This window comes from Podarcis vaucheri (genome assembly GCF_965113315.1).
Source record: "Podarcis vaucheri genome assembly, chromosome: Z".
NCBI lineage: Eukaryota > Metazoa > Chordata > Lepidosauria > Squamata > Lacertidae > Podarcis > Podarcis vaucheri.
Window position 1 is genome coordinate 44,744,092 of NC_138758.1, and position 25,978 is coordinate 44,770,069.

Consider the following 25,978-nt stretch of genomic DNA (forward strand, 5'->3'; position numbering starts at 1 on the left):
ATGGGGTGAGCTCCCATTGCTTGGTCCCTGCTCCTGCCAACCTAGCACTTCGAAAGCACACCAGTACAAGTAGATAAATAGGTACTGCTCCGGTGAGAAGGTAAACGGCATTTCTGTGTGCTGCTCTGGTTCGCCAGAAGTGGCTTAGTCATGCTGGCCACATGACCCGGAAGCTGTACGCTGGCTCCCTCGGCCAATAAAGCGAGATGAGTGCCGCAACCCCAGAGTCGGTCACGACTGGACCTAATGGTCAGGGGTCCCTTTACCTTTACCCTAAATGGTTTAACACAATTAAAAAGGTAGAAATGTAAAAACATTAATAACAATATTTACAATAAAACAATAAAACCAACATTTCTGTACGAGAAATATAACAAGATTGCACTGGCGAGAGCAGAAATAACGAGGAACACACTGGTCCTAGAAACATGATGTTGCTCACGGTCCCTCTCCTCCAGTAACTTGCAAGGTTTCCAAAGTCAGGGAGTGTAGCAGGGAACCTCCCTCACATGATGCTGCTCAGAAAAGTACGTGTAAGTGTGTGTAGAAAGTAGTCTGCTGTACAGAGGTAGAATTACATTCATTGTTGCACTTGCTTTCATCTGGCCCCATCTACCACTGGCGTGTGGTCCTTGGAAAGTTGCCAAGAAGGGAATTCTCAGAATTCAGGGACACATTCCAGCCAAGCAAGACTACTTGGGGTGCAAAGCAGGGGCAGCAAGATGTGTTACCTGGAGAGAGTTCTGAAGTCTAGATATAGAGGCCTGGAGGGCCACATTTGTCCCCCCAGGTCTGATGCTCTAAAGCAGGGGTCAGCAAACTTTTTCAGGAGTGGGGCCGGACCACTGTCCCTCAGACCTTCTGGGGGGCTGGACCCAATGCCTCCCGAAAGCACCCCACCACCTGAAAGCCCCCCCCCACCTATGCCACTCATGACACAGCTGCCAACGCTGCCTCGTCTTCGACAGCATTGGCGTCCTCTGTCTCAGCAGGGCACAGAGCCCATGGTGCTGGCCTGGGCGACAGAGGCAGCCTCTGCGCCGCTTCCGCTTCCTTCCTGCTCGGCTGCTTCCTCCCGCTTGGCCACCTTAGTGGGAAGGAAGGGGCAGTACCCAGAGGCATCTGTGGCTTTTGATTGGCTGCAGGAGCTTCCTGCAGCCAATCAAAAGCCGTGCCGCGTCACAGAAGTCAGTCTCCGTGTGGCAAGGTCTCTATGCCGCACCTGTATAGCTCAGAGACTGACTGAGTGGGTGGCATGGTCCACAAAGTTCATGGGCTGGATTAACAAGCCCGGTGAGCCATATCCGACCCGCAGGCTTTAATTTGATGACCTCTGCTCTAAAGCCCTGAATCTCTGTGGTGCAATGGGTCAGTGCATCTGGCTGTTAGACAGAAAGTTGATGTTTTGAGCCCACTCAGGGACAGCTGTGGGCAGGATCCCTGCATCGCAGGGGGTTGGACTAGCTGATCCTCAGGGTCTCTTCTAACTCTACAGTTCTATTATTATAATGAACTGAGCTGGTAGCAGGAGGTGAGACACTGCACAGGTGCTCTCAGAAAGCAGGTGTTGTATGCTAGAGTCTTAAAATGAATGTGAACTTGGGCTGCTAAGTAAGCACAAGTAAATACTGGAGCAGACTTGATAATGGCTATATGTAATAGATTATCAAGTTGAGCATGCAGAGACACCCATGGAGGCCTTGAAGTTTATGCATTTCCCCACATGCTGCACGGGCAGCCGTTTGGGGCAGGTGCCCAGGGCCCCATTCTCCAGAATGAACAGGAGGGTCCTCAGCACAGCCAGATGGGCTTACTAAAATTTGATGTGGAGTCACAGATGTTGTCATGTAAATGGGGTGGAAGTGGGGGGGGGTGGGAGTTTAGGTCCATTAAGTACAGAATCAAAAATGACCTGATGGTGCTGCTGTTCACATCACACTCACCACTTGTCATAATGAAGCATTTTCTTGGATTCAAATAAATATGAAAAAGGAGCAGAAACAGAAGACTCCCCCCCCCAACCCATTCGTTTCCTGACTGCATCAAAGCAGTTTTTAATCTCGTTATCCCCAGCCATTGCAATTACTCAATATGCACCGGACTGACGCAGGCAGATATTTTTGACGGGCGTGACTGCGGAGTCCCATTTGAGCAAGAGAGACGCTCTCCATCACCCAGGTGGCTGTCATTTCCGCAGTTCCAGCGATCGCTATCTCTTTAATTCTTCCACAATGGCAGTGATTTGTGCAGTACAAACTTCTTGATCTAAGGAGGCGATTGGGAAGCCCTCTTGGACATTCATGTGACTGGCTTGCTGGCTTTTAATTTCCCTTGCAAATGCCTGCATCTCTAGCGCATAAGGAAGGGACCCAGAGCTTCCAAAGTAGTGAAATATACCCCATTCCTCTCATTTTCGAAGTTGCACTCCAAGTCTCCATGCTTTGAATGGAAAGGCAATTCCTTTAATGAGCATGAGGTTTCCTTTCCAAATGTGTGTTTGGAGGCAAATTGCTTGATGAAACCAAAACTTGTTTTGCAGTTCTTTAAGAGCATGTCCAGAAAGGTATGACTGATGCTTTCTAGTGGAGGGAACCTAACTTACCTGGGATTGGTATCAGATAGGCCCCAATTTAATATTTTTTTAGAAAGCTAACGAGCACCAAGGGTGCAGGCATAGGGTTAAAAGAAGCTTGCAAACCTTGGTTTACAGGGCAGTCCTGGTTAGGGCCCACCCCAAGGTACACATGACCATAATACTAGGGGTGTGTAACTAGAAGCTCTCTAGTTGTTGCTGGACTACAGCTCCCACCATCTCTCAGCACTGGCTGTGCTGGGGGAAGTTGGATTCCAAGCACAGAGAAATTTATGTGGAAGGGCAAATTGCATCTTTTCTGCCTCTTTCTCTGGTGTGCCATATCAAGAGGCGAGGTGGGAGGATTAAGCGATCTTCAACTTGTTATCTTGTCCCATTTTATTCCATTGAATTCAACTGTTACTAAGTTGGTGCATTTTCTTTTCTTTTTTTTATTTCCTGGCCTCCTAGAGAAGTGGGATCAGCCTGTGATCTCTGCGTGGAAGGCAGGACCCTTGTGCAGTATGCATTCAGAGCCTCATCACCGATGCCATGTGACCCATCCGGACACTGGAGTCCCCGTGAAGCAGAAGGTGACCTCACTCTGGGGGAAGGGAAATGGACAAGAAGCAAAGTGGAGGGTGGTTGTGACAACAGTGGAGGAGGAAGGAAGAGAAGACCAAGCAAGAGAACAAGAAAAATGAAAAAATAATATAGTTCGAATGATAGCAGAGAAGTTCATAATTAGCAGGTTTGGGGCACAAATTTGCCTTGCTTATACGGTAGTTCTTGACTGTCTCGTGAGACAAGGACCATTGCTGCCCAGACACGAAGCAGTGGTGATGTTTACTTTGTTTTGTTTGAGCCAAGATTAGTGTCCAGGACTCTCAGCGAGATTCTTAAATCAGTTTAATATAGTGCAACCTACATTATGAATGTAAAGTTGTCAGGGAAGGAAGGTTACCTCCCCACACACACACACATGCACAGATGTAAATAAGCATAACTGACAAGTCATTTCTATGTCCAAACTGAAATACAGGGTTGTGTGTGTGTGCTGCCCATTGCTAAATAATATTCAAGGTATGTCAAAATTTCATCTCGCACTTTTATCGGTCAGCGGTTCGAATCCCTGTGAAGGGGTGAGCTCCTGTTGCTCGGTCCCAGCTCCTGCCAACCTAGCAGTTCAAAAGCAAGTCAAAGTACAAGTAGATAAATAGGTACCACTCCAGTGGGAAGGTAAACGGCGTTTCTGTGTGCTGGTCTGGTTTCACCAGACGCGGCTTCGTCATGCTGGCCACATGACCTGGAAGAACTGTCTGCGGACAAACGCCAGCTCCCTCGACCTGTAAAGCGAGATGAGCGCCGCAACCCCAGAGTCGTTCGCAACTGCACTTAATTGTCAGGAGTCCCTTTACCTTTACCTTTATGTCTCCTATTAAAGTGTATGGGGAGAGGATTTTGGCCCATCTGTAATATAATTAGCACCCCCACCATTGTTTGATTCGAACAGCTGCTGCTTTCAGAAAGTCAGGAAAGTTTTGTGACTGCCGTATTTTAGAGGTTTTCCACTTGTTGCTTACTTTACTAAACTGTTGAAGGTTCCCCTGCTTTTAACTGGGGTTTTTTAAGCTTCACGCACATATTTAGCAAGTTTCTCCAATACCTCCCAGCCTAGTAGTACTCTCTATTGTAGAGTTGGAAGGGACATCAAAGGTAATTTAGTCCAAACCCCTGCAGTGCAGGAATTATTGGTTAGATTTGGTTTAGAAGGAGGGGATACTAGATATGGTAAAATAAAACAATTCTCTGTATGTCTAGATACAGGTTTGGAGCAAGTATTCTTTGGTGAGAGAGCCCCAGTAGAGATTTAAAAAAAACAAAATATGCAGCAAAGTAAAACATGGGATTCTAGGCTATTAGACCTTTAAAATATCCCCCTCCAAGTCATTTCCAAAGCTCCCCACTTCCCTTAGCATAGAAAGAAACCACATGTTTGGTAAGTTAAAAAAGGTTTACAAACTCTTCAAAGGTCAGGTTCATGTACTTTTCCATATGGCAGCAAGAAAAGACAGATAATATACCTTAAGTATAAGGATAGGAGTTTATAAATTATTTGTATAGAAACACAAAGATGGCTTGCTTAAGCCACATGGTCTAAGCTTGGAGCGTCCAGTGAACCAAATGAAGCTTTCACTTCTTGGAAGAAGATCAGCGGCCAAAATTAATATCTTACCGAAAATGATCTTTTCGTTCCAAGCTCTACCAGTGATTAAAGGCACCAGCTATTTTAAACAATGGGAAAATTACATTACTAATTTCATATGGCGGGGGGATGAGAGAGAGAGAACGGGACGACAGGATTAAATATAAAATATTAATTGATGCAAAGAACAGGGGGATTTGGGCTCCTAGACCTGAAAATGTACCATGTCTTTGTTGGGTGAAAGATTGGGTGGAGCTGAAAAACATAAGCATCCTGGATCTAGAAGGATTTGATCTGAAGTACGGATGGCAAGCCTACTTATATTACGACAAAGCCAAGGCCCACAAGGGATTTCACAATCATGTGATCAGAAAAAGCTTCTACAGTGTCTGGGGGAAAACAAAGAGCACATTGGTGGATATCTCCCATTGAGCAGTGGCAATAAAAAACCAAACATGAACAAGATCTGGGGCACATATAAGGACCTCCTTGAGCAGAGGGAGGGCAGTTTAGGATTAAAGAGAAGAGAAGAGGTACAAAATTGGGTCTCAGACTGGTTCCAATACTTTCAACTAAGTCTTTAGGAAGGGCAAAGAAAATGGCTTTCTGGAAGGGAGTTCAGAATTTAATCCAAAATTAATATCTAAACTATAAAATCTTTCTGGAATAGGAAACAAAAGACAAAATGGTTAAGGCTGCAATGATGCATTGGGCCATAGATATGGACCACAATATCAAGATGTCAGCCTGGGAAAAATTCTGGGATAAAACAATGAACTTATCAGCTTGCAACTTGATAAAAGAAAATATAGTAAAAAATGGCCTAAAGGTGGTACATGAAACCCTCCAAATTGGTTTAAATGTATGAAAGAAGCTCAAAACTCTGTCCGAAATGTGCAGAGGCTGAGGAATCCTTCATTCATATGTGGTGGCACTGTAAGTACACCCAAGAGTACTGGGAGATGGTCTACAATTAACTCAAAAAAATCCTTAAAATTACATTTCCAAAACCCCCCGAAGCCCTCTTACTAGCAACCATTAGCAATGAGATCTCCACAAAGGCACACAACATATTTCTCTATGCAACAGTGGTGGCCAGAGTAGTTTATGCTAGAAGTTGGATGAAAAAAACCCAATTCCATTGAAAGACCAATGGCTGTATAAATTGTTAGAATTTGCTGATCTTTCCAACTTAACAGCCAAAATAAAAGATAAAAAAAAAGATGAAGGGTGAATAGGACCCTTTGGGGGAATACTGAAATCAATCTAAAAGTAGGGGTGATCTTATGACAAATTGCTAAAAACAAGGAGGGGCAACAAGGGGAACAGTAGGGTGGAATAAAAAACTGATATGCAGCTTAGCTAGGAATACCAAGAACGCCACGGAAGGTTAGGTTGGGAAGTCAGTATAGAAATTATGTTGGATGGTGAAATATGATGTGTAAACATGACAACTGGAAAATGCATAGATAATAAATAAATTTAAAAAGAAAATAACATAAAACCAACCATATTATTTTATGTTATTTTCACAAATATGTGCAGTTTTAAGTACACTTTCCCCTTATGCACTCATTTTTATTCCTATTACTTTGTCTGGGAACCACATCACATAATTCAGGGAGCTATGAAGACTGCCTGCTTTTCAGTTCATGTACGATTTTGGAAAGGGTGAATTAGTAGGTTTTTTAAAAATAAAACGCAAACAGAATCAAAATTGCCCCCCTCCCTACATTGTTGTAATGGATTTCTTTTTTTGAAAAAAAAATTATTGATTGTCCAAAATTGTTCCAATAACAGCCTCATTATAATAATATCAATTTTATCCAATTAATACAATTATTAATGTCAAATTATACAATTTAATTAAACTGCCCCCCTCGCATGCTATAGTTAATGAGTTCATTCTTCTATATTTTTTCTGCGTTCCAAAATTTTAATAATTTTCATTCCATTCCAGATTTTTGTGATTTCAATTTGTGTTGTTATAATAGGTAATATATAAAGTTTCAAGTGAGGAACTTTAGCTGTAATCCTTATTCTTTCCTGCATGTGACAATTTTTTCCATGATGTTTTCCCATCCATATATGGTGTTATATCCTTTATTCCTGCAACTGTCAGAATCATAGAGTTGGAATAGACCACAAGGGCCATTGAGTCCAACCCCCTGCCAAGCAGGAAATACCATCAGAGCACTCCTGACATATGGTTGTCAAGCCTCTGCTTAAAGACCTCCAAAGTAGGAGACTCCACCACACTCCTTGGCAGCAAATTCCACTGTCAAACAGCTCTTACTGTCAGGAAGTTCTTCCTAATGTTTAGGTGGAATCTTCTTTAGGTGGAATCTTCTCTGGAGCAGCAGAAAACAACCTTTCTCCCTCCTCTATATGACATCCTTTTATATATTTGAACATGGCTATCATATCACCCCTTAACCTCCTCTTCTCCAGGCTAAACATGCCCAGCTCCCTTAGCCGTTCCTCATAAGGCATCGTTTCCAGGCCTTTGACCATTTTGGTTGCCCTCCTCTGGACACGTTCCAGTTTGTCAGTGTCCTTCTTGAGCTGTGGTGCCCAGAACTGGACACAGTACTCCAGGTGAGGTCTGACCAGAGCAGAATACAGTGGCACTATTACTTCCCTTGATCTAGATGCTATACTCCTATTGATGCAGCCCAGAATTGCATTGGCTTTTTTAGCTGCCGCGTCACACTGTTGGCTCATGTCAAGTTTGTGGTCAACCAAGACTCCTAGATCCTTTTCACATGTACTGCTCTCAAGCCAGGTGTCCCCCATCTTGTATTTGTGCCTCTCATTTTTTTTGCCCAAGTGCAATACTTTACATTTCTCCCTGTTAAAATTCATCTTGTTTGTTTTGGCCCAGTTCTCTAATCTGTCAAGGTCCTTTTGAAGTGTGATCCTGTCCTCTGGGGTGTTAGCCACCCCTCCCAGTTTGGTGTCATCTGCAAATTTGATCAGGATGCCCTTGAGTCCATCATCCAAGTCATTGATAAAGATGTTGAATTAGACCGGGCCGAAGACAGAACCCTGTGGCATCCCACTAGTCACACTTCTCCAGGATGAAGAGGAACCATTGATGAGCACCCTTTGGGTTCGGTCAGTCAGCCAGTTACAAATCCACTGAGTGGTAGCATAGTCAAGACCGCATTTTACCAGCTTCTTTACAAGAATGTCATGGGGCACCTTGTCGAATGCCTTGCTGAAATCAAGGTAGGCTACATCCACTGCGTTCCCTTCATCTACCAGGCTTGATGATTCCCATCATGTCTCAGGAGAAGCTGTTATCTCACAGTTTCCAAAAGTCATTGCATCGCTTCGTCCATTGATTCGGCTTCCAGTAAGGAAGCTGTCTTTGCCATTTTTCCAGCCTAGGAAGAAAGGTCTGAATCCGGACTGCAGATAGTTAATCCAAAAACTTCTATTCTCGCAGCTGGTAGACTTCTTTCCTCTTTGCTGCTGATTTATGGCCATTTACCCTTATCTCAAACATATTCCTTTGTGGATAATGAAGGTTAGGGAAGATTTTGCTCTATATTTTCAAAGCATAGCATTTCTTTCCTCCTTCCCTCTCAGTTCCTTTCTGTCACACGTGCAGTTCCAATTTTGTTAAATTCCATATTATTTTCCAATTTCTTCCATCTTCACTTGTGCAGATATTTGTTAATAAAACTTGCATTCAGGGGGCGGGGGTGTTGTTGTTGCCTTATCATAAATATAGAGAAAAACCTTAAGTAAGCAAACCATGGGCTCCCCCTCCCCCCCCCATTGTCTCTTTCACTGAATGAAATCTGCTCTCAATCCAAAACGTTTACATCTTTGTAGCTGGGTTGTTTTTGCAGTTTCTTATCTCAACGTCTCTGGCACGTGCCTGTAGTTTACTCCAGTTAAGTCCAATTAACAAGATAACCTGTGCTTGTGGGAATGGGATCGGGAGGGGGTTACGGCACCTGGAGTGCTCTGTGGTCTCAATGCCTTTGCCTGCCCTCGCGTTCCATGGGGAAGCGAGTGCCAGACCACCAGGCAAACTGCGGATGAGAGCCTGGTTCCTCTTCCAACCAAAGAGGAATGCAGATAATGAAATCCCCCCATCATTATCTGATTATCTCCATCTGTCTCTCTCCCATTCCTGGAGAGAGAGACTCCATTCCTGGCACACTGGAAACAGGAAGCCCTTTAATGGTTTTCTTTTCGTTGGCATTGGCTGGGAATATGGTCAGTCCACTGGGAGCCATGTGTCCTTCCATTTGTACATTAGATCCTTGTGCATCTTGGATAGTGAAATCAGCAAAAACTGAGCTGGGTATCTGGACCTCAGAGGTTGTTGATGCCTCCTTGAGGGAAGATGTGGTCCTCACTTGTCAGAAAGATGTGCTGGTGAAACCACTTTTGAATAATCCAAATTAGAATCCCAGAATAATGAGCAACTACCATTTGGTTTCAATTATATCTTTTGGGGGGGTGCTAGAATGGGTGTTGGCTTTTCAGCTTCAGATGGTCCTGGACTGGATCCATTCCAGATTAGTTTCAGGATGTATTCTTGGGACAGAAACAGACTTGGTAGCCCTGAAAGATGACTTAGAATCATAGAATCATAGAGTTGGAAGAGACCACAAGGGCCATCGAGTTCAACCCCCTGCCAAGCAGGAAACAGGACTTGCGTGATAGCTTAGGCTAGGGGAGTGCCCGGACTTCTCAGCAGTTTTTCATACAATGGACCATTATATCCTTCTGGACTGCTGCTCTTGATTTGGCTTCGGAAGCCCAGTCTCCCCTGTTCTGAGCTACAAATGATTTTGCAGGTGCCTTCTTCCCTCATCAACTCTCTTCTGATTCACAAAGCAAACCTTATTGATTTCCCTTACATATCAACACAGGCAGCTTTCTTCCGCCTGCTCTGCCAAACCCACTTTTGCTTTTGCAATGCAAATTTTATCGATTTAGTAGATCTAAGCATAGCTTTCTTCCCAACAATGCTTGCTCAGTTATGAGGGTTTTTTAAAATGGAGTGGGCAACCCTGACCCACACAGCAGAGGACACACATGAGGTGATGTTTTCTGTGTGGGGAAAGGGGCACATCTCCCCCCAATTTCCTGCTGTAGTTGGTTCTAGGGTTCAATCCCTGGCATCTCCAGTAGAGCTGGGGAAAACTCTTGGTCTGAAATCCTGTAGAGCTGCTGCCAGTCAGTGTAGATTGTACTGAGCTAGATAGACCAATGGGACTGATAGGAAGATTCTTACATTTCAAAGGGCCTTGCTGCTGCTGTTAGTAGTATTAATAACAGTAATAGTATTTTAAAAGAGATTTTGAACTGCTTTCTTGTAGGGTATGCAATGTTACCTTAATTTGGCCAAGAATATCCTTTGCATCTCAATAGTCCATGTTTTGTTCCTCCCACTTCTTGGCTGTGAATAAAGGTTTCACACAGATATTGTATGCTGTTGATTTCAAAAAACAACTAAACTCTGGACAACATTTCCAGCAAACTAGTTTTTGGAAGAAACTGATTTTCTGGATCCATTTCAATCAGGGTTTAGGTCTGGTTTTAGCACAGAAACTGCTTTGGTCACCCTGTATGATGACCTCTTATTGAGAGAGAGAGACAAGGGAAACATGTCCCTGTTATTTCTTCTCAACTTCTCAACAGCTTTCAATACCATTGACCACGGTATCCTTCTGGAGTGACTGCCTGGACTAGGGGTGGGCAGCACCGCTTTGTAGTGGTTACAGTCCTACTTGGATGGTTGTTTCCAGAAGGTGTGGCTTGGGGGATGCTTTTCAGTCCCATGGAACCTTCAATGTGTGGTTCCAGAGGGCTCAATCCTATCCCCCATGTTGTTTAACATCTACATGAAACCTTTTTAAAAGCAGGAGTGATGAAGTCATCTGCTGGAGCACAAGGGCAATTGATAGACACCTCTTTTTCTGACAAAGTAAATGAAGTGATAGAGAGGAAGTACAGCATGGTCCTTTCCTTTCATGGATGGTTTGCCTATCTAATAAAAAGTTTAAGGTTTCATTTCACCTGCTGAATGATCTTTTCTTGAGGTTCAGTGGGTGGTATTCAGCTAAGCTTTATTCCCATTGAAATTAATTAATGTGATTAAGTTAGCATCATCCATTTTAGTGCGTCTATTCTGAATAAAACTGAGTTGAATACCACCCAATATGTTTTGCAAGTTTAATATACACTGTGACTCCGGTCATGTGCCAGCATGACTAAGCCACTTCTGGCGAGCCAGAGCAGCTCACGGAAATGCCGTTTACCTTCCTGCCGGAACGGTACCTATTTATCTACTTGCACTTTGACATGCTTTTGAACTGCTAGGTTGGCAGGAGCAGGGACCGAACAACAGGAGCTCACCCCGTCACGGGGATTCGAACCGCCGACCTTCTGATCAGCAAGTCCTAGGCTCTGTGGTTTAACCCACAGCACCACCCGCGTCCCTTTGCTGTGCAAATTTACTTGGGATTAAATCCATTGAGCTCAAAGGAGCCTGCTCTCAGTGGACCCACATAGTATATTGCACTGTAAGACAGTTGAAGCTCAGAGCTCCCACAGTGGGAGGCAGAACACTTGACAGATCTGTGGCCCTCTGGATGTTGTTGGGATGCAGCTCCCATCATCCCTACTATTGGCCATACAGTCTAGAGCTGATGGTAGCTGGAGTCTAACAACATCCACAGGACCACACATTCCCCACCTGTGGCACTGGAGATGTGGTACAACCCCAAACACAGACAGACCTTTTCAGTGAGGAATAGGTCTAACTAGTTTATCATGGCATGAGCTTTCATAAGGAAGAGTGATCCTGCTCCAAATAAATCGAGTCACTGTTGCATGCTATCTCTTTGTGACCAAACCTTCACTGCCTCATTCATGTTTTTCAAAAAGAAAAGAAAAGAAAATGCGAGAAGATAACATTTCATTTCCACTGTTGTATTTGGCTGCATTGTCCTTTTTCCACTTGTTTCAGTTTAATGTTGTTTTTATCTGCTTGTTACCAATCCTTTGCTACCTTCTGTTGCATTTTCTTATTGCACTCCAGTCTTTTTAGTTTGGAAGGGCAGGGGAGACAAATGATGGAAGGGTGAGGGACGCATCAGGGTAATCTATGAAAAATCATGCACGGTCGTGGAAAAAGTGAACAGGAGGGATGGGGGAGAAATTTTGTTTTGTTACTCCCTAATTTTCTCTTCCCATAACAGCATGTGAACTGAAACACCACAGTCACGCTTTGAAACTCACACTTCTCCAAATTTTGCAAAGCAATTCTACAGTCAAACAGTGTTTACAATTAACTCCCCACCATTTCTGAAGACCAGTGATTGTTTCATCAGACAAAGGCCTGGATATAGAGGAACATTTCTTCCATGTGCCTAAAGATGTGTAACAAAGGCACCTGGTGAGCTGCCCTGGGGAGAGCATTCCACCTACAGGGAGCTACCACAGAAAAGTCTTTTCTTGTGTTACCACCCTCCAGACCCCTCATGGAGGGGGCACATGAAGAAGGGTCTCAAGCGGTGTTACTGAAAACCGGATATGAAAGTGAATTGGGTTAGAGGAGGAATTCAGTTCAGTTCGCGTTTCTGTACAAAACCTCCTAAAAGAAATGCAACTAGCCTTTGACACTGGATTGCATATTTTTATGGCCCACTTTATTTCTGTAATTATAAATTGTTTTAAACTGTTTCTGTTATTCTGTTCTAACGTTGTATTTTAATTTGTAACCTGCCCTGGGACCCTAGGATGAAGGGCAGATAATAAATTTAATAATAATATAAATAAATATGTACAGATTAACAAAAATAGCATACATAATAAATTATATTCTGCATGCAGAAAAGTATATATTAAGAGAAATTCACACTAAACTGCTGATGAATTTTCACAATGACTTTTTATTGCAAACTGATCCAGAAATGAGGAGAACTGAACTGAGGTTTGGAAATATGAGAATTTGAGAAAAACTGAAATTGACTGGCTTCCCCTTCCCTAGTGGATAGAGAGGTTTTTCTTCCAATGCAATAACACAATACTTGAGGTTGTCCAAGGAAATTGATGGGCAAAGGAAAGAAGCTTGTGGCCCATCAGTGTCCCATGTAAATTCTTCTTTATACAACATATAAATTACATTGTGGAAACTGAAATTTCAGGTTTCCAGTTTTATAAGACCTGTGCAGTATTGAGGTGTTGTCTTCAACTTTACATTTTCTTTATGCTTTCAAGGTCCCCCTGATGTGGAACAGCCGTGCAAGGCCAGTGTTAGAACTTGGAGCCCCAATTCAGCAGTCATCAAGCAAACCATCCCTCCTGCCTGTCCTGAACCCCAGGGCTGCTACTTGGAGCTAGAGTTTCAGTACCCGGTAATCCCAGAGTCTCTGACCATATGGGTGACCTATGTCTCTGATGACTGGCATTTTAGCGAAGCGGTGAATGACATCAAACTCTTAATGGTCAGTGGGCGGAACATATCCCTTGGCCCTCAGAACTTCTTCTGTGATGTCCCCATGACCATCAGGCTGGACTCCAAGAAGGTGAATGAAGAAGTTTGTGGCATCCAAATCTACACTTTGGATGAACAGCTGGAGATTGATGCCGCCATGATAAGCTCGGTCCCACAGAGCAAGCAGTGTGCCAACTGCCGACCTATCTGGTACAAAGTAGCCCGGGACCCTCCCTTTCAGAAGGGCTCTCCATTCATCATCTCAGACCTCAACCGGAAATTCATGGACACGTAAGTACTGATAGCGCAAAGGCAAACAGCTCTTGATTTTATCTGTTGGTGCAAAGCTTGCAACAAAATGCAACAAAATGTTATAGCACTCCTGTTCAGTGTTCCACCCACCCAGACATGCCCTGTTCTAGGATACTCCATGAATTCCTCCTCCCACCTTTTTGTGCTCACCCAGTCCGCATTGTGCTGTTTGGATTCCACCCCCTTCATTTACAATGTTATTTTTTCATACTTCAGCAAACCTTCTGTTCCCCCCAAACCTGCTGACACTTCCCTCCTCTGCACAAATGATGTTGGTTTATCTATGTAAGGAGCCACACTTCAAGATATGAGTTATATTATTATAAGCAGTGAAATGTACTCCACCAGGCATCCCTATGTGGCCCTCAGAATTCCCCCCATTTGAATGGAATGAGTGTGTGTAAGAACTAGCCTTCTGTGCAAAGGTAGAATTTACATTCTTTGTTCCATCCACTTTTGCCTTTGTCCCCCGTCTGCCACTGGCCAAAAGGGAATTTGGCTCTCAGGCTAAAAAAAAGTGGCTTTCCCACCGCTGGAATATATCATGGTAATAATTGCAAGCCAGTTTTCTGCTTGAAGAATGCCATGTGACTTGCATCAAGAGAGGCAATGAAGAATGGCATTCTGAGGACCTGTTTGAAGGACAGGGTAGGCATATCTTCAATAAACAAGTATGGTTTGATCTAAGCTGGGAAGTAGGACTGATTCAGTGAGGATATTGGACGCTAATGATGCCATGAGGATATTGGACGCTAATGATGCCATTTGGGTTAGAGACCCAAATTTGATTGGTGCAGAAGCACCAGAACAGTTAAAATTTCTCCTTGTCCTATCTACAATTTCCCTGATAGTACATACCAACATCTAAACATTTCCTGCAATGTCAACAGGGAGAAGGGTTAAACCTCCCTCCCCAAATGCTATTCCTCCAATCAAATTCACAGCCCCTCCTCCTGCCCCAGTAGTTTCCTTTAGGGGAGGAAATGAGTATGCTTGTACGGTGTCAGATTCTGTGCTTTGGGATAACTTCTTCTGAGGCAGGAGAGCATGTCCTTCAGGCCACTCTCCAGATGGCCTGTTTGGTGAGCATTTGTCCTGATTTGTTTGTGCAAATTTTGAAGGGACATTAGAAAACTGTTTACTGAGCATTCATTCTGATTTTTTGTAGGGAGATTATATGTCTTTTTTTTATATGTCTCAGTTTCTAAAAATACATATGGCAAGCAATCTCCATAGCCCCCCCCCCCAAAGAAACATTCCATGCATATGCAGTCAAACAGTGAGTTTGTAAGCAGTTTTGAACTCATTACAACAGTTGGGTATCTTTTGCTCTCTGTCTTAACAGATTGTCTCAGAGTGAGCCATGGGTGAGAGGACAACATTGTCCTTTCCAGCGTACTGAATAAACACATGTAATACAGTTTCAAAATCATCTTTGGTCTTTGCATTCTGAGCATTGTAGGATGCTTCATTGGTTTCTGCATAAGGGCTAGATTCCATATTCTAATTCCACAGTGCCTCTAAAGTTAAGTTGGTAGCTATTTTCTAATACTATATTAATATATTATATGACTTTTTGCCAAGTAATCATCCCACCACCCCCTTTAAAGTACATTTTCCTGACAGTTTTCTTATTGCCAAAAGTACACACACACACACAAAAAAAAACACAAACAAACAAACAAACAAACAAACACAATTTGGGTGAGGGGAGTGGAGTTGTTGCGCAGGACTGCCAAATCAACTGAGCAACCTGCACTTGCTGGTATGTGATTGAATCCCACCCATAAATTGCAAAAGTCTGGAAGTACCCTATGCCTCAAAAAGCCCCTTTTATGTTAAATCCATCAGGGGTTACTGAACCAAGATCTGAAGTACACCAAATTTCAGCTGTGTGCCCTTCAGCCAGTGGCATGGCTCCTTGCTGTGTAGTTTGCAGCTGCAAGCCAGCGCTGAAAGGTTGGAGCAAAGCGCCCTTGGAGAGGCCACAGTCAAGTCTGCCTCTTGCTGACTTGCATTTGGCTCTGGGTCAAACCTCTGTGCACAGAGGCTTGAGATAACATGACCCCCTGCTTTGGGCAAAAAGAAGCATGATCTCCAATCTCCACTGAATGTGGTCAATTTGCTAGAGCTCATCCCCACAGCTGTCTCCTGCTATTGCATTCCTTCCCACTCATCCATCTCCAGACTCTCTCAGTCTGTCTTCTTGTCCCCCCCCCCCGAAGCCCTGCTAGCCAGAGGAACATTCTGACTCTCAAACATTCAGATGTGGCTGCCAGGTCCACCTGCTGGGGGCTGGGGATTAAAGTAAATTTAATGGCATGCAGCCCCACCCAAAATGAAACACAGAGCTTTGAGGAGATCTTAGCGCTGCTTCTTTTCATAGGAACATAAGAAGATATCTTATACAAGGCTGTGCCACCAGAACCATCGTATCTAGCACTGTCTTTCTAGCTTGGGGAACCTTTTTTTCCTGTTGGGGGTCGTGTTCCCTTGGGGGAAATCTCTTGGGGGCCACTTATGGGTGGCGGGTGGGAACAGAGTCATAAGGGGGCAGGGCATCCCATTCTTCTCCCTCTGCCACCATTTTCTCTCTTTTCTGCCCCTCTCTCTTGCCACCCCCACACTCTTTTTGCCATCCCTTCTCTCCCTTTGCCCTCTCCCCATTCTTTCTTTCTTTTTTCTGCCACCCACTTCTCTCTCTTTCCCCCCTCTTCATTTCTTTGGGGGAAGGGCTGGAGCTCACTGGCAGAACATATTTCTTTGTGGAGAGTCCCTCAGTCCTCAGCATCTCTCATGTAGGACTGTGATTATTTTCTCCCATCTGAAACCCAGAAGAGCCACTGCTACTCAGTCAAAGCAATACTTTGTTAGATGGACCAGTGGGTCTGATTCAGTATAAGGCAGCTTCTTCTTAGAGAAAGGGCTGTAATTCATAGGTAGAGCATCTGCTTTGCATCCAGGTAGGGCCTGGAGTCTCCCTATTTGAAACCCTTTGGAGAGCTGCTGCCAGTCAACATAGACCAGAGCTACATGGACCCAATGGTCTGACTCACTGTAAGACTGCTCCCTGTGTTCCTTCATCCCTTGCTTCATTCAGGCAACCCCATTCATGCCTTGACCTAGAACAAGTCCTGCAGATCCTGATTTGTGTCTGGAGCAATGTGTTGGTCCATTGGTTGCTGTGAGTTGTTGTTGTTGTTGTTGTGGGGGAGGGGGTTTGAGGCCAGTTGCAAATGTGATGGTAACAGTGGAGATTAAGTCAAGACACAAAGTCCCTCCCAAGGGAAACATTATGGAGCATACTTTCAGAAGAGACACCTTATTTAACTTTCTACATGCAGCTCTGTCCCTCCCAAGGTAGAGCAGATGTTCCTTCTTTTCTTTTCTCTAACCCTGGTAAATCACTACCCTCAGGGCGGGCTCAAGATGTTTTGGCACTGTAGACAAAACACCCCAATGCCCCTCTCCAACGCTGCCTACCTCCGCAGATCCGGGTCCCCAGTCCCTCCTTGCCCCTGCTGTCAGGCCTATGCTGCTTCCAGACCTGTCAAGGCAACTGTACTCTCACCTGCAGCTGCATCTCTGCTACCACCATGACAGTGGCAAGGGCATGGGCAACAGGGCTGTGTTGGCAATGTGGGTGAAGTCCTGGGAGGGCCGGCAGTGCAGTGCAGTGGTGGGGGAGAGGCACATGGATCTGCCTCCTGAAGCAAATGGCTTCACCTCACCCAATGGACAGGACACCCCTGACCTTCCCTATTTCCCAGTCCTGCTAACTGGGGGGCAAGAACCTTCTTAAAATGTTGTTAGTGTTACTTTCTCCCTCTGTCACCTGTAGTTCAGTCTTCACACAGTGCATGGTTCTTGACACAGTGAATGGGCAAATGCTGCACTGCCTGGCAAACCTTGGTCTGCCCTCAGCTACGCTTCACCTGCCTGCCTTCTTTCTTTCCAGCCAGTCCAGAGGGTGGCACTGGCTGCCGGCTTCCTCTTCATTATTCCCCTTAAAGAGAATAGCAAAACTAAATTTAGTTGCCCCTTGCTTTCATTGGCTCTGGCTTAGCTGAAAGGCCTTTGCTCAGAAACGGAGCACTTGCTTTGCATGTGCAAAGTACCAGGCTCAATCCCTAGCTTCTCAAGGGAGGTCTGGGAGAGACCCATGCATAAAACCCTGGAGAGCCAGGCCCAGCCAGGGTATACAAAACTGAGCCAGCTTTCTTTGTATTCCTAATGTTTGGTCTCCCTGCCTTCTGCCCCTACCAGTCCCAATAGGCACCACTACACAGCTCACAGCTAAATGCTGGGATTTGCTGCCACAAGATTTGCAAAGCACCACCAACTGGGACAGTGTCAAAAGGGAACTAGGAAAAATCATAGATGATCATGAGCGATCAATGGGCTTATGGGCTTCCCAGACTCATCTGGGACCGATTGACCTGTGGGATTGCCTTACCCCATATGTGCCCACTACCCTTTTTGATGCGTACAACTGGCACTGTCGCAGGAAACTAGCACCATAGTCTCCACATAGAAATGCATAGCTGGCCCTTGAGATCCCAGCCAACCCCACAGCCCTGTGGCTTTTCGCAGAGATCATGCCTGCACGTGGCCTGTTTTGCCCTTCTGTCCATCATTCACAGGAGACTGTAAAATCCAGACATGGTGGTGTTAGTTTGCTGCCCCTCTTGTGGGATCCAAATGTTCTTTGGCACTCTTGCCTTTTAAATCAACTTCATAGTGAAAAGAGGGGTGGGATGTGCATTTGTCTGGGTTGAAGGGGCAGAGAGATTGTTGTGTGTCTTTTGCACCTGTTCCCTCTCTAGGCAAATAAGTGAAAATGCAGCTGAAATAACAGGAGAGCAGAATAGCCGTCTGAGTTTTGACGTCTTTCCTTTGTTTACTGCATACTGCACTACTACCCTGTACCTCCAACACACGCAGAGCTTAGACTTCTGATTCAGACAAGGATTCCCTACGTTATCCAAGTCAAGCTTCTCACAGCCTTTTGGCATTTTGTTTTAAACACACACACACCCAGAGAGAGAGAGAGAGAGAGAGAGAGAGAGAGGAGAAGACAAAAACAGAAAAATAGACCTATTTGTACAGTAAAGAGATGAGGGCGGTCACTAATTCATGCGTCCTAGAATCACCCTTCCCTCATTCAGGGATTGTCAGAAGTGTTTTGTTTTTGATACACTTCAAAGGACCAGTGGGAACACAAAAAATCCCCCCTGGAAATCCACAACTGCTACTGGCATTACCCAACCAAGCTATTCTCAGAATATTTATATATTTAAATGGTGGAGTTGTGTGGGTTTTTTTTTTTGGGGGGGTGACCATATAACAAGGTTGTGTACAATATAATAACATCATAGAATCATAGAATTGTATAATTAGAAGGGACCGCAAGAGTCATCTGGTCTTTTAATGCAGGAATCACATCCTATACTACAGTAGTACATTAGTACAACATCAATACTGTACCACATTAACATAAATAGAAACATCAATAAAGACTGGTTGGTTGAATAAGAAAGAATCACATTGCGATGGCATGTTGGAACAGAACAATTTTTAAAAGACATCTAAAATAAACGAGATGAGACTAATGCAGTAATTCTACTGGCAGGGAGTTCCACAATAAAGACTTGTCTCCTGGTAAAGGCTGACCAAGTCTTGGATGTGGGGAACCAACAGAAGTGCCCCATCAGAGGATTTCAGTTGCAGTGTCAGATAGTGATCAGATAGTCCTTAAGGTACTTTGGACACTAGTTGTTTAGGGCTTTATGAATTAGCACAAGATTCTTGAGCCTGGCCTGTTAAAATAATTGAAGTTAATAAACCTAAGTTTCTCATGTACATTAATGCTAATGTGTCTAACTCTGAGTATGAGTAACATTTAAACCTACCTAATTAGAAATAATACCATCCTTTGAAATTTGCACTTTTTGCAGTTTTGCAATGCAGTTTTCCAGCCATCTGGTGTGTACAGAAATGCATCTACTAGGATAATGTGGGCATAGAAATGGATAGCCAATGCAACATAAGATCACTTTCAAAATTGTGTACATTGCATACAAACATCGCATACAAAAATGTGTACCTTAGGAGACATTCATGCTAAAATGCTGATGAGTTTTCTGGACTTAAGCAAAAAGCACAAACAGGCTTCTTTGGAAATGTAGAGAACTGAATTTAAGATTTGAAAAGTGAGAAACCAAGATATTGCAAAATTGGCAGATTATTCCATTCCCCCCGCATATTGGCTATTCACCCATTGATGCCGAAAACCCCACCCCCAACAGCCACACACATACTGTTATTTTAAAGGAAAAAACCAGAGATGTTAAATCAAGGGTGGAGGACCTGCTTCACCACCCAATATTTTTTGGACTTCAGCTCTCATCAGTTTAAGTCAGCATGGTCAGGAACTATGGGATTTGAAATTCACTAGCATCTGAAGCATCACAGGGTCCACATCCCTGTGACACAGAAACCTATCAATTTCAGTTTCTCTCTCATACTTTTCCCCCAATATTAAATTTAATTCTTGAGGGAGCCAGCATGGCAGAGGCAAATAGCACATCCTCCTTGCTGGTAATATGTTACCCAGGCATTGTGCATTATGTGCCCACAAGTGACAAAGTTCTTCCCAAATTCTGAATCCCAGAATCCTTTGCTTGTTGCCTGCCACACTGGTTGATTGGGAGGCACATTTTAATCTGCATTGAAGCTTTCTTGGTTCATCACCCTGGTTACCTGGTTAAAACTTAGTAGTACCAGTTTGTGTGTTTGAGGGAGGTGCTAGTAACGCAACGGAGCCTTGATTTAAGGAGCCATTGGAAAGATTTCAAAAAGAAGGAAGAGCTGTTGGCGTTTTGTTATTTGTGGATTGCTCTAATTCCCCATCAACAGATGTCCAGCAAGAAAGGAGACCTTTCCGGTAACCCATTTATATGGAAGTCAGAACAATCATTATCCCCTAAGTCAGTGTTCCAAAAGCCCATTAAAAGACAGGGGATATAGATCTTAAAACACCAACTTGCTTATGCCCTTAACTTTGAAGCAGGCTCATACACTAAAGCAGGAACAGGAATGCATCAGGCTCGGTGCAGAGGGCATTTTGGCTATTGCAGTGCTCTCTGTCCCTTGTGGCTGGTGCCCATTGGGACTGGTAAGTCAGAAGGCAGAGAGGTCAATAATAGGTGGAGCCAGAGCCAATGGCAGGCGAAGCCAACTCGTTTATTTATTTATTAAATTTATATACTGCCTTTCATCATAAGATCTCAGGGCAGGTCACAGAATAAAATACAAGATAATAACACAAGTAAATAATTAAAACAGTTAAACAATAACCTCCGCTTCCCACAGGTACATATTAAAAAGCTGTAGAATATTAATCAGCCAAAGGCCTGGTTGAAGAGGAACATATTTGCCTAGCACCTAAAAATATATAATGAAGGTACCAGTCAAACGTCCCAGGAGAGAACAGGGAGAGCTAGTACAGAAGTCAATACAAAAAATGTGCCTTCTTGTGTTATCACCCTCCAGATGTCTCATGGAGGAGGCACACAAAGAAGGGCCTCAGATGATGAACACAGAGTCTGGGTGAGAGGCGGTCCTTGAGGTATTGTGGTCCTGAGCCATTTAAGGCTTTATAGGTCAAAGCCAGTACTTTGAACTGCTAATAGGCAGCCAGTGCAGTCAGGCCAGGATCAGTGTAATGATATGCTCAAACCATCTTGTCCCAGTGAGCAGCCTGGCTGTTGAATTCTGCCCCAGCTGAAGCTTCTGAACCATCTTCAGAGGCAGCCCCACGTATAACATGCTGCAGTAATCTAACCTTGAGGTTACCAGAGCATAGAGAACAGTAGTTAGGCTATCCCTGTCCAAATAGGCGTGCAGCTGGGCCACCAGCCAAAGCTGATGGAAGGCACTCCAGGCCACTGAGGCAACCTGAGCCTTGAGCAACAGCAAAGGATCCAGGAAGACCCCCAAGCTACATACCCGCTCCTTTAGAGGGAGTCTAACCCCATCAAGAGCAGGCAACCTCCCACCCAGTTGGTCTAGGGAACCATCCACTAACAGTGTATCAGTCTTGGTTGGAAGGAAGAAGACAGGCAAGTGGGGACTGGCGGCAGGCAGACTGAAGTTGGTGAGGCAATGTCCCATTTGCCCTAGTAGACCACCCTCCGCTGCTCTCTGTTAGAGAAAGGGGCATAGTAAGCAGAGGGAGAAAAGCGCCGTACACTCCCTGAGCCCAGAGTCTCTGATGCAGGCTGGAAGCTTGAACGCAAAACTGAACGCAACTTTGACCCTGTAATGACATTTTCCCCAGATGCAGAAAAGAATGGAGCAACACTTGTTCGTTGTTAACAATAATGTGAGTGCTCATGCCACTTCTCTGATAGGTGAGATTCTCCAAACAGCACAGCATGAATGTGGTTTTGCTTTCTTTTGCAAGGCGGCCACTGTGGTGAGACACTCCCCTGCTTTCAATGCTTTTGGTGTTTGCAAAAGTTTTGAGGAGGACATTCTGCTTCACTTATGTGCGTCTCATAACTTCCAGATGAAATTCTGCGACATTTCATACTACAAATATTTCAGGGCAGGGAGTTGTCCCACTTTTGTTGCAATAGTGCACCTCTTGACAGTGATAGTGTGGGAACACTGGGGAAGTATCACAGGACAACAAGTAAAGCAGAATGACGTGTGGATGGTCCAGTATGAATCCACAACAAATGCATCATTATTGCGTCAGTGTCATGGTGCAAACAAGCAAGCAAAAACAGTCTGGAGGGCCCCTGATTTTATTTATAAATATACAGTTATGTGAGTATTGTGAGTGTCGGTGGAGGCACAAGAGTCCATGGCTTCCACATCAGAACACTAGAAATTACCAGCCACCGTCCCAGAATGCTGCTAGCTTACAGAGCTGAAATGTGACTCTGTCTCACTTCTCTTTCCCCCTCTTTGACAAACTACAGTTTGTTCCTCTACACAGACACCTGGTTTATACCATCCTTGCACAGGACTGGGAGGAGATAAGAACACTTCATATTGGGTATCTCCTAGGTGTTGTGAATGCTTGAGGTGGGTGGGGAACCTTAGGCCTGGAGGATTAACGTGGCCCTCCAAGCCTCTCTATCTGGCCCTTAGGACTCTTTCCCTCCTTTCCAGGCTTTACCTAACACTGCTCCTTGAGTGTTTTTTGGCTGGCTGGAATGTGTCTTTGAACTGTGATAGTGCCTCTTGCTTCTTTGTGTGGATGTGCAATGAGAACTACTGATTTTTCCATGGCTGCAATGTAAAGCAGGGGCTCTCTGACATTTCAGACCTTCTTGCATGCAATGCATGTGCTCTGTTACTGAGCTTTCAGCTTTCCTGAAGGAATTCCACAAACAGCAGATCGCATGCTTGAATCCCACAGACTGGCGTGTTTCCCTTTGCCCTATAAAGAAGTAATGGCACTCTGTCACTGATCACAAGCCTGCAAGAGATGCTAATCTGTAAATCTGGTGGTACATGCTCATTAGGAAAACAAAAAAAATCGGAAATGAATCTTAGAACCTGTTTTTAAGCCCCATCTCTGGGGTGCTTGCTTTGGCTGAGTGTGCAGTGGATGGATGTTAACAAAATCAGGTCTATTAATTGTGCCAGAAAGGTTAAGATGGCTAGGTCAAGTGGAATGATTAGATGATGGAAGTCTACTGAAAAAGTTATGTCAGGAATTCACTTGGAAAGAGACCAATAAATGGACTATACAACTTTTAGAAGACATCTGAAGGCAGCCCTGTATAGGGAAGTTTTAATATTTGTTTTATTGCACTTTTATATTTGTTGGAAGCTGCCCAGAGTGGCTAGGGCAACCCAGTCAGATGGATGGGGTACAAATAATAAAGTTGTTGTTGTTGTTAAAAAGACAGAGGAGGATTTGGAGGAGCCATGAGCAGTAAAAATGAGAAAAAAAATCACAGAAAGCAATCATGGAGGATAATTTTAAAATTAAATGCTATATTTGTGATGAGAGGAAGGGAAGATATTGTTTTGATTTTTGGGTTGTATCCGGTGTTAGCACTACTCTAAGTAGACCCATTGAAATTAATGGGCAACACCAAGTTAGAGTCATTAATTTTAATGGGTGTACGCTGAGTAGAACTTAGTTGGACCCATCCCTTTGTATTGAAGGTGACCTCCAGAAGAGCAATTGACCACACACGGCAGGTGTAAGGTATCTTTGGCCCCTCTAGATGTTGCTGAACCACAACTATGATGCCCACCCATCCATGCTTGGACTCATGGGAGTTATAGTTCTTCTTCTTTTTAAATAAATAATTTTTATTAATTTAAATTACATACTTATACAAAGAATTTACAATGTCATACTACAAAAAGAGAATTAAAGAAAAAAGAATTAAGAAAAAAGAAAAGAAGAAAATACAGAAAAAATAAAGAAGAAAAAGCAAATTTATATACATAAAAAACTCAATCTTAATTAAACACTTAAATAAAAAAGACTTCTGACAAAACGAGTCTTCCAATCATTCCCATTGTACTGTTTATACTGTCTTTTTTCGCACAGTTTTATATTCTTTAATATTGTTCTGGTCTACTCCACAAACGGGGAGTTATAGTTCAATAACATCCAGAGTGCCAAAGGTTCCCCTAACCTGGTATATGCACTAAGTCTTTCTAAGGAGGGACAAACAATTGCAAGGGATAGAATACATTTCTTCTCACTTTCCTACTTGGAAGCCAGTCCTCCCCCACGATCAATGTAATGGGCTTGCTCTGTCATCTAAGACTTAGGAACATAGGAAACTACTTTGGTATAAGTCAGACCATTAGAAGCCCTGTTTTGTGTGCTGAAGGTCCCTGGTTCAATCCCCAACACATCTAGGTAGGATTGAGAGAGACTCTTGTCTGCAATCAGGCACACCATCTATGGTCCATGGGGACCAAGCCCTCCCAATTTTCAGTGTAGGGGCTAGGGCCCCCAAAGTTCTGCAGTGGCCACCACACACACTGCAGGGTACTTGCACAACATGTCAGTGTGCACCACGACGTGTGAGAGTGTCGGCAGCAAGCCACGAGCCTCCTCAATCGTGCCAAACTGATGTGCCACACAGCATCAGTCTAGTTACAGATAGGTAGCTGTGTTGGTCTGCCATAATCAAAATAAAAAAAATCCTTCCAGTAGCACCTTAAAGACCAACTAAGTTAGTTCTTGGTATGAGCTTTCGTGTGCATGCACACGTGTATCTGAAGAAGTGTGCATGCACATGAAAGCTCATACCAAGAACTAACTTAGTTGGTCTTTAAGGTGCTACTGGAAGGAATTTTTTTATTTAGCATCAGTCTAGTGATAGTTTGCATCTGCCTTATGGTTCATAAAAAAATTCCCTCTGGCTCACAAATGGCCAATAGGTACTGGTTCAGCTGAATGGGCATCCTTACCCATTTTGTCCTGTGTGGCTGAATATGTTCATAAAGTATTATCCATCTCTCTCTCTCTCTGTACATCAGATTGCAAGATACAATGCACATCTTTTTTAAGAAAGAAGAGCAATTCTGCTGTGCAAACAATATCATTGTTAAAGAGCTATTAGTTTTGCTGTAATAAAAACATTTTAGCAGATAGCGATGGCTCTCTCTATTACTGCAATCCATGCACTTTGTCCCAGTTTCCTTTTGTCTAGGAGACAATTTACAATTTTATTACTCTCTGCTGCATCTCAAATTCATTCTTTCTTTGGCAGAAACAGATCAGAAGGAGATACTCTGGCTTCATATAAAAACATAAATACCCACCAACTGGGAAATTGTCATTTAGAGTTAGCCATAAACATTTCATTCATGTTGGCTCAGCCCTGCTGTAATGCTAGTGGTGTGAGCTTTTCTAGTCATCTGTTTTGCTAGATTCATTCTACACCGAGGAGGGAAAATACGTTCAGCTTCCTTCTGTTGCCACATGTTTTAATAAGAAGAACAGTAGTATGATAGGATTGAAGGGGCTGTAGCTCAGTGGCAGAGCATCTGCTTTGCATGCAGGAGGTGCCACATCCAAGCCCCAACATCTCCAGGGAGAGCTGGACCCTTCCCAGTGCCAGTCAGTGTAAACGATACTGAACCAGATGAATCAATAGTTGAATTCAGTATAAGGCAGCTACCTAATATTCCTATGCTTCTGTGAAAGGTCTTACGGTCCAACCTCCTGTTTGGTGTCAGGCATCCAGAGTAAGAACATCCCTGATGGATGGCCACCCCAAATTTGCTGGAAGACCTCCTGCAAGGGCAAGCCCAGCTGCCCTGGAAATTATTTCTGGTGGCAAACTGCTCTTATCATCAAGAAGTTTCTCTAATATTCCACCCAAATCTCTCCTCCTGTAAGTTCAGCCCTTTGCCGTGTGATAGCCCT

The 25,978-nt window shown here is 43.9% G+C and overlaps 1 protein-coding gene across 1 annotated transcript in view; it reads left to right on the forward strand.

Moving 5' to 3' along the window:
* The window catches only part of PAPPA (pappalysin 1), a 243,570-nt gene that overhangs the window by 69,547 nt on the left and 148,045 nt on the right, over window positions 1–25,978 (forward strand). Inside the window, exons 6-7 of the mRNA XM_082208779.1 lie at window positions 3,044–3,165; window positions 13,029–13,536. Of these exons, the coding sequence (XP_082064905.1) occupies window positions 3,044–3,165; window positions 13,029–13,536 (630 nt within the window). The remainder of the gene's footprint in view (window positions 1–3,043; window positions 3,166–13,028; window positions 13,537–25,978) is intronic.